Source organism: Brassica napus, chromosome C9 (genome assembly GCF_020379485.1).
Source record: "Brassica napus cultivar Da-Ae chromosome C9, Da-Ae, whole genome shotgun sequence".
NCBI classification, from domain to species: domain Eukaryota; kingdom Viridiplantae; phylum Streptophyta; class Magnoliopsida; order Brassicales; family Brassicaceae; genus Brassica; species Brassica napus.
Window position 1 is genome coordinate 13,056,268 of NC_063452.1, and position 9,068 is coordinate 13,065,335.

The 9,068-nt window shown below is 35.6% G+C and overlaps 2 protein-coding genes across 3 annotated transcripts; both read left to right on the forward strand.

The window, feature by feature from the left end:
- The first annotated feature begins 35 nt into the window (after positions 1-35).
- Positions 36-2,843, forward strand: LOC106358554 (probable N-acetyl-gamma-glutamyl-phosphate reductase, chloroplastic). Of its 2 annotated transcripts, none has more exons than XM_013798373.3 (13): positions 36-288; positions 396-533; positions 849-956; positions 1,044-1,130; positions 1,216-1,266; positions 1,348-1,419; positions 1,494-1,613; positions 1,691-1,751; positions 1,829-1,909; positions 1,994-2,073; positions 2,149-2,238; positions 2,321-2,449; positions 2,541-2,843. In XM_013798373.3, exons 1-13 carry the CDS (start codon positions 229-231, stop codon positions 2,646-2,648), a joined length of 1,185 nt encoding a protein of 394 aa, XP_013653827.1. In that variant the 5' UTR covers positions 36-228; the 3' UTR covers positions 2,649-2,843. The 2 variants fall into 2 exon arrangements, with proteins under 2 accessions (XP_013653827.1, XP_048625981.1); XM_048770024.1 differs by having other exon boundaries at positions 44-288; positions 372-533.
- Positions 2,844-7,630: 4,787 nt separating this feature from the next.
- Positions 7,631-8,131, forward strand: LOC125592482 (CCHC-type zinc finger nucleic acid binding protein-like). The gene has a single exon (XM_048767673.1). The coding sequence runs from the start codon at positions 7,631-7,633 to the stop codon at positions 8,129-8,131; it is 501 nt and encodes a 166-aa protein (XP_048623630.1).
- Positions 8,132-9,068: the final 937 nt, after the last annotated feature.

A 9,068-nucleotide genomic window follows, 5' to 3' on the forward strand; every position in this document is an offset into this window, starting at 1 on the left:
TAAATCACAGACCGAACAGAGAAGCGTGTAACGGTTCGACCGGTCGTTTTTAGGTTTTCGTCACATGGTCTCTCTCTTTGTTTTTCTGTCGTCGAGAGAGATAAAGAGGGTTTGTGGAGACAGGTTTTTATGCAATTTTGGAAATCAATCTCTTCTTCTCATTCAAATCAACAAGTTTAGTTTCTTGTATCCTTGACTTTTGATTGTTGCGGAAACCAATCATCGAGAATGAGTAGCTTGTCGACATTGAGTTCATCAGTTCGCTTGGAACAAGGATGCTGGTTCAAGGTTTTTGTTCTCAAATTCACAACCTTTTTTGTATTTACAGTTTCCATATTGATTATGCAAATGTGTGTTCACTTTCTGCTTAGATTAATTTTATGTGTTTCCAAAAGGGTGAAAGGAAGATTCGGGTAGTAGCGGATAAGCGAGTCAAGAGGCCTTCTTCAATAAGCTTCAGAGTTTCAGCGAATAGCGCTGAAAAGGATATTCGTATTGGTCTTCTTGGTGCAAGTGGCTACACTGGTGCTGAGGTCCGTTTTGTACATTCTCAACTTCTATGTTTCAAGTCTTACTTTCCTTTGTAATCTTTGCTTGGTTAAGTGATATCTTTTGGTTTTGAGACGAATTAAAGCTCAAGTAATGGTATGCATTTTGTTGCAAGTTTGTGGCTTTATAGATGTTTGCGTCATGGTTTAGCTTAAGCACTGTACATGTGAAATACTGAAAAGTTTCATGTGTGATATATCCAGTCTAGGTAGCTTAGCTTCTAAGCAGTGTACATTTGCTTTGGAGAAGGTTCTTCTTGCTAACAAAACGGTGCTTTTTGTTTTATTTTTGAATGGCAGATCGTTAGGCTTCTTGCAAACCATCCGCATTTCGGTGTCACTCTGATGACTGCAGATAGAAAAGCTGGGCAGTCTATGGATAGCGTTTTCCCTCACCTCAGAGCTCAAGTATTAACTCATTTCTTCTACCTGTTCCAATGATACTTTGTGGGTGTGGTGTATAGATGACTAAAATCATTTTCTTTCTGTCCTCAGAAACTACCTAGATTGATCTCAGTAAAGGATGCAGATTTCTCTACTGTCGATGCTCTCTTCTGCTGCTTACCTCACGGAACAACCCAGGTCCTTTTTGTTTTCTTGATTCTTCCATTGCAATTTCTTTTCTAAGCTTCTGGTAGCTCAATGGAAATGAGTGTGTAATTCACAGGAAATCATCAAGGGACTCCCCTCCGCTTTAAAAATTGTTGATCTTTCAGCGGTAGTTCTCTAAACATATGTTTTTTTTTTAATATATTCTTTCTTCCTGTGATATGCCTTATTTATAGAACGCTTTCTCTAGGACTTCCGGTTGCGTGATATCTCTGAATATGAAGAATGGTATGGTCAACCACACAAGGCAGTAGAGTTACAGGTACTTTTGTTCCCTTGCTTTGATCTCTTGTGTTCAATAATGCTTACTCTTACTAAGTGTCTTGCTTGGTTCAGAAAGATGTTGTGTATGGCTTAACAGAGTTACTAAGGGACGGCATCAAAAAGGCTCGCCTTGTGGCTAACCCAGGCTGTTACCCAACTTCAGTTCAGCTTCCTCTTGTTCCTCTACTAAAGGTTTCTTTTCCTATTTCCTCTAATCAGACTGTCTTGTTTCCACTTCATCTCTAGATAATGTGTTGGTTCTGGTGCAGGCAAATCTCATCAAACATGAAAACATAATCATCGATGCAAAATCTGGTGTTAGTGGAGCAGGTTTGATCTTTACTTTGCAGTCATTATCCATTGAAAAAATGAATGCAGTAGAATCTTAACATAATCTTTCCAATCAGGACGTGGTGCTAAGGAGGCGAATCTTTACTCTGAGATAGCCGAAGGCATTTCTTCTTATGGTGTCACACGGCATCGCCATGGTATATTATTCATAAACTGGTCATCACAGTTGAATAAAGAATGTATATTAATAAGTTCATTGTTTCTTAATTATGTTTTTGCAGTTCCTGAAATTGAACAAGGGTTGTCTGATGTTACACAATCTAAAGTAACAGTCAGTTTCACGCCGCATCTCATGCCAATGGTACAACAATCTTAAGCCTCTTCTCTACAGTTTTCACTGTAAAACATTCTAAAATAATCCTCGTTGTTTGAGTAGATCCGCGGAATGCAATCGACTATATATGTGGAAATGGCTCCTGGAGTTAGAACAGAAGACTTATACCAGCAGTTAAAATCGTCTTATGAGGTGATAGTTTACTCTTTGTGTTGTACACCAAGTCAATTACTAGTTTTGTTTAGTTGTTTATGTTTTAGAAAACGTCTTGTAGGATGAGGAATTTGTCAAAGTGTTGGAAGAAGGAGTTGTTCCTCGGACACACAATGTTAGAGGATCAAACTATTGTTTCATGAATGTGTTCCCTGATCGTATACCTGGACGAGCTATCATAATCTCAGTGGTAAACTATTGCATAACCCTCCATCATCTGCTATAAACGTTTAGTGTTGATAAAAAGAATGTACTTATCTTTTTGTGCGTGTGTGTTGCAGATTGACAATCTTGTGAAAGGAGCTTCAGGGCAAGCGTTGCAGAATCTTAACATAATGTTGGGATTACCCGAAACAACGGGACTCCTACACCAGCCTCTTTTCCCATAAGGTGATGAGCCTTTTAAAGGGTAAAGAACAACTTCTTGTCTTCTTGTGTGTCTAGAAGATTTCATCTGTCTTAAGTTGTTTTTTCCTACTCTTTTACCTTCAAGGATCATTCTAAAGCAAAATGTGGCTGTGTTACGACGACAGTGTGGTTTGTTTTATGATTCATTATAAAGACTAAACTCTCTTCTCTTACCATTATAGACTATTGGTTTTGTTTGTTTGTTAATTACGTTACAGAACTTATATTGTTGATCCCCATCCTCTTTATTGCAGACATACAGAACACAACCTAAAATATAATCACATTATTTCAAAACTTATAACCGAAAATTTTACATTGCAAGGAGGACATACTCGATGATGATTCAAACCTCAGCTTTCTCATGCCATGGTTCAAATAAGTCCAGTTCTCTCTTTCTAGTAGTCTGTAATCCCTTTTCTTATTCCTCCTTCACTCGACTGTTGCGTCAATTATCTCTTGCATTGTGATCTAATCGAACGCATATATGTTGATGCGTCAATGGCCTAGATTGACACTTACAGGAATTAAATGGAAAACACTTTTAATATGTTTTTAATATTGTAATATGAGAAAGAACCTTAATATAAATCGCTCAACGCCGTGAGTTCCGCCATCTGGATTAGAATCCCGGCTACTGGAAAATTCATATATGGAACTCCAGCACCCGAGACCGAAGACCGTTCACGGTGATCCACATGGTGACCAGCTCGCTAGTCCTTGGTCACTCCGGTCTCTAGTCTGGATCAATTCAGTGGGGTTATGACACTCGGTTATCAAAAAATAAATAAAATAAAGATCCTTTTAAAAATTAAAAAAAAAAACTCATTTTCAAAAATATACAAAGTTACATTTCCTGAAGGGAATAACAAAAAAATTAATGTTTTTCAAAATTGATTTAATTTCTGTTTCAATCTCTTTATTCAATTTGCTTAGCATATAACAAAGTATAAACTGTTATTATAGTAAATAAAGTTAACCACTTACCAAAAACTAAAAATAAAACAAACAATAACTCAGTTTGAATTATGTATCATGACTTTTTTTTTTTAACTAATTATGTATCATGACAAGCAATATGATTAAGGCTATGAATGGGGTGCAGAACAAACATATATAAAATGCAGATCTTTAGTTTGCAGATAAAACTGCATTTTATTGTCCATTCATGATTATAAATGCAGAGCTAAAAAAATAGAAAAAATAATGACTGAACTGCTTGCAGATTATCTTTGGTCTTCAAAATGATGTGTCCTGCAAATGCAAGCGGTGCGGGAGGGAGTAAAGGCCCAATAAATGCTTATAAATCTCCTGGACTATATTTGCGAAGTGATTTTGCCACATGTCTTTTCTACAATCAATTTCACAAAACAAATATGACATGGATACTGAAATTGATGACATGTCTTTTAACTTAATATGATATGGACAATTGCATTTAATGTAAATTTATATTTTTGGTAAAAATTTTAAAATATGGTAATAACTCATATATTACATTTAATGTCAATTTATATTTTTAGAATTTTTTTAGAATATGAGAATAACTCATAAATTATCATTAAAATAAATATATTCATATTTTTGGAATTTTTTTTAGAATATGAGAATAACTCATAAATTATCATTAAAATAAATATATTCAAATATGGCATTATAAATTTCGAAATATAATATGATTATATATTTTTAAATTATACAATTTTATTACTAAATTTTTCAAAAATGTATACAATTTTTTTAGAAAATTATAAAAATTTAATCGTAAAATCATTATTTTCTTATATATCTACAAATTTTATAAATATTGTTTAATTTTAATTTTTGGTAATTATGCAACTTTTACAAATTTATTTAATATATTTAATTAAAATAAATAGATAGAAATCTATCTAAGATTATAATTTCAAATATATACATGCATATTCTTAAATATAATTTTTATGTTTAATTAAATCAAATTTATATTAAAATATTGATACGAAAAAAAAAATTTGCAATATTAATAAAATTTTATTTTAAAATTTTATTTTTATTTATCTGTTAAAAAACATTTTAAATTTTTTTTACTACACCTAGTTTATATGTATATCACCCGTGCTTTGATTCCATTGGAAAATAAAATCTGATCGCTTGTTTTGGGATGAAATAAAATATAGCAGAAAAAGTCAACATAACTGATAAGTTACAAAAAAAAAAAAGTTAACATAACTGATAAAATCTGTCAATTCCTAATCCGTTGGCGAAAAGAGTGGAGTTGGATCAACAAAACCCAGGCAAAACCTATAGCTGTTGGACGACGTTTTGCAGTTTTTAACTGATATGTTAACGAATAACGCCTAAGCAACCTGTTGTAAAAGTTACATAAACAATTGTTTTGAGGAGCCAAAACACTTATTTTGCATGTCAATGGTGTAGTACAATGGTGTGTGATTAAGGTATCGACCTGATCCGCGCTTTCAGAGCGCGAGACGTTTTCTTTTAAAATTATATTAAAATTAATAATTATTTTTCTAATTTAATATTTTCGTACATTTATATTTGTTTATAGTCAATTTCAATAATATATTGTCTTATTTATTTGTAAATATTATTATTACTACTATTATTATATAAATGGTTGTTGGTATTTACAAAATACTACTTAATCTGTTAAAAGATTTTAAAATGGTAAATTTCAAATCAATAAATTTAACCATGTTGTGATTATATATTTGCTAAAGTTATTTTACTTACAACTTTAACCTATTAATAAAATATTATATGACAAATATAATAAACATTTACGTAACCATATTTATACTAACAATAGGGGGAAAAAACACGTTTAGGTATTTAGGCTGTTCGTATTTTTAGGAAATACCTTGGAACATATTTTGAATCGTATCTTAAAGTATTTTCAAAATTAAAATATAGAAAATGATTATGATTATGATTGTTTTAACTATATTTCTATTCTCCGAGATTGCTTTAAATGATAATGATTATGATTGTTGCCAGTTATAAATCATTACGTGGATTATGTGGATGACCCGTAACCATGACCAAGACAAGGTCAAACCATGGCCCAAGAGGAAAGAGAGTCGACGGCCCAAGAGGAGAGAGAGTCGGCGGCTGAGGAGAGAGTCGGCTTATCCTTTGGCCGACCTTAGATCTAGGAAGTTTCCATTTATCTGTTTTAGATCTTTTCCTATTTCATGTTGTATTAGGTTTTGGATAATTTCCTTTTTCCTATACTTTGTAATCCTAATATAAGGAACCTCTATTGATTCATTAATAATACACAGACAATTCCCCATTCTTTTACAACACGTTATCAGCACGATCGTCTCTAGATCCCTGAGACAAATCGAAACCTCTAACCCTAAAAACCAAAACCGGCGACCACAACCCTAAACCCTAATCTTGTTCTTAGTTCATTCAAGAACCCAGTTGATCCCTCTTGAATCCCAGAAGTTCTCAGATCACGTTCCAGCTCAGAAGAACCGTCCAGCTCGCGATCCACACCCGAGACGCGATCGCATCCAACCCGATCTCCGCGCAGCTCGCAGCCGAGACACGTCCAGCCCGCGATCGTCCCATCCGCGACCCGCGTGCATCCGATCGGTTCTCTCTCTCTCTCTAAAGGTGGTCCGGTTCTAAATCCCCTACAAACAAAGGTATAAACTTAATCTGAAAACCTAGATTGATCAGAAACCCTAATCCATAAATATGGAAACTTTGATCTTGATCAAAACCCTAAAATCTACAAGATTAAAATCGACAATCTCTTAACTAGAAAGATAGAAATCGATTCCTTAGAACTTGAATTGATTGTTCCTGATTTGATTTTGAGAAACCCTAATTTAGGAATCGAAACCCTAAACCCTAAAGAACTGAATTCAATTTTTTATTGATTGAATGTTTGATGTTTGAGGTTTTAGGATTGTTAGATTGATTGATTGAAGTAATCTAATCTAGAACTTGAATCCTAAAGGCTTTGAAACCTTTAATTAAACCGGCAGCCTTAGTTTTAAAGTTGAAACCCTAAATTCATAAATCAATTGCTAAGGTTGTTTGCATTACATATGAATTTGAATTGAGTTGCATTCACAATTGATTAATGAAATCAACCAGCATGTAGAAAACATATGAATTCGAATCTGATTGAATTAAAACTTACCTGGCCGTGTGGCATTAATCTCCCTGGTACATGTAGAATCTAATGTTAGGATTGTTCGCACCATGGTCAATTTAGTTTTACACGTCCGATCCTATTGACTGTCCACATAGCCGTGCGGCTTGTTTGTCCGCTCCATGGTCGATTAGATTGATTGTTTTTCATAGATGCGTAAGACAAGTTTGTGGCCGAGCTTGTTATACCATGCGGCCTCATGATCACATTGTGAACCCAAATTGAAATGATAATGTGATACAGATGTCGAAAATCTCAAATAGAGACTACGCAGCCCTTAATCTCTCTGGAGATAACTACTTACAGTGGGCGCTAGATACAAAGATCAGCTTAAGGTCAAAGGGACTTGGTGATACAATCATCAAGGACAACAATGAGACTGATAAGAATCGGTACAGGGCTATAAGTATTATACGCCATCACCTCATTGAAGGTCTAAAAGATCAGTACATTACGATGGAAAATCCACTAGAGCTTTGGGATGCTTTACAGCATAGATATGATCACCAGAAAACGGTGTTACTCCCAAAAGCTAGAAATGACTGGAAGAATCTAAGATTCATGGATTATAAGTCAGTGGATGAGTACAATTCGGTCTTGTTCAAGACTGTCTCGATGCTGAGACTTTGTGGTGAAGTAGTAACCGAAGAAGAGTTACTCGAGAAAACATTCTCTACATTTCATTCCTCAAATATAATCCTGCAGCAGCAGTACAGAATGAAAGGCTTTGCCACATACACTGATCTGATCTCGTGCCTGCTCCTGGCCGAGGCAAACAATGAGCTCCTGATGAAGAACAGTGAAGCTAGACCTGCCGGATCTGCCCCGTTACCAGAGGCCAATGGAGCTGAAAAGAAAAATCCCAACGAGTGCAATTACATCCAGAATGATAAGAGATCACATGGCAAAGGCCGTGGTGGATACAGGAACCGTGACAATTACTCGAACGGTCGAGATAGACACTTAGCCGGCCGGAAAGGAAACCACAATAACCGTGGTCGTGGTTCCAATCCCGGCCGTGGCCGAGGTGGATATGGACGAGGTCGAGGCGGTATATCCAAACCGTCTTACTCGACCAAATCCGTTTGTCACAGATGTGGGATGAGCAACCATTCGGCCAAGAATTGTAGAACTCCTAAGCACTTATGTGAGCTCTACCAAGAGAGTCTTAAGGACAAGAACCCGGAGGCTCATATGGTTCATGATTCCTGTTATGAGGCTGATAAAGAATCTGATGTTGCAAATGACGACCTTATGGACTTTGAGACTTCTGATTGTCTCAAAGACTAAATTTTCGATACGACTTGTTTTTACTGCTTTATGATTGTTTTATAATTGATTTGGTGTTTTTATTTTTGGTGTTCTTCAAACTTTAATAAATAAAAGTTTTGAAGTCTCTGAGAAATGAAATCTTATTTATAGAAATGAATGACGAAATGAGCATACTCGTGGTGGATAGTGGCACAAGTCATACAATTCTTTGAGATAAAAGATATTTCTTAAATCTCACAATGCAAAGTGCAAATGTACACACCATTGCAGGTGTAGCCGGCCTGATTGAAGGTCACGGCCATGCTTATGTATTGATGCCTAAGGGCACTCATCTAGAGATCAGAAATGCCTTGTATTCCCCAAGTTCTAAAAGGAGCCTATTGAGTTTCAAAGACATAAGATTGAACGGTTTCCATCTTGAAACATGGGAAGAAGGAAATAAAGAATTCCTTAACATAATTTCGATCACCAAAGGCTATAAAAGGATCCTAGAAACCTTACCTGCAATGTCTACTGGCCTATACTATGCAAAGGTCAGTATGATCGAGGCTAATACCTGCGACAATTTCACTCTATGGCATAACCGGCTTGGCCATCCCGGTACTAACATGATGCGGAAGTTGATGATGAATTCACAAGGGCACACGTTCAAAGGAGTTGTCCCATACAATCTCACATGTGCAGCATGTGCACAAGGGAAACTCATAACTAGGCCATCACCAGCCAAAGTTAATAAAGAGATCATAAAATTTCTGGAAAGAATTCAGGGAGACATATGTGGACCAATACACCCACCTAGTGGGACGTTTCGGTATTTCATGGTCCTGATTGATGCATCGACCAGATGGTCGCATGTCTGTCTACTGTCCACACGAAATTTGGCATTTGCACGCCTGCTTGCTCAGATAATAAGACTGAGAGCCCACTTTATGGACTTTCCTTTAAAGACTATACG

What these genes read in the sequence shown, in the direction of transcription:
- LOC106358554 (XM_048770024.1), top strand. Translation starts at nt 229, where the DNA reads ATGAGTAGCTTGTCGACATTGAGTTCATCAGTTCGCTTGGAACAAGGA. An exon ending in TCCCTCACCTCAGAGCTCAA is followed by an intron (nt 957 to 1,043) that starts GTATTAACTCAT and finishes TTCTGTCCTCAG; the next exon opens with AAACTACCTAGATTGATCTC. An exon ending in ACAAGGCAGTAGAGTTACAG is followed by an intron (nt 1,420 to 1,493) that starts GTACTTTTGTTC and finishes TGCTTGGTTCAG; the next exon opens with AAAGATGTTGTGTATGGCTT.
- LOC125592482 (XM_048767673.1), top strand. Translation starts at nt 7,631, where the DNA reads ATGAAGAACAGTGAAGCTAGACCTGCCGGATCTGCCCCGTTACCAGAG.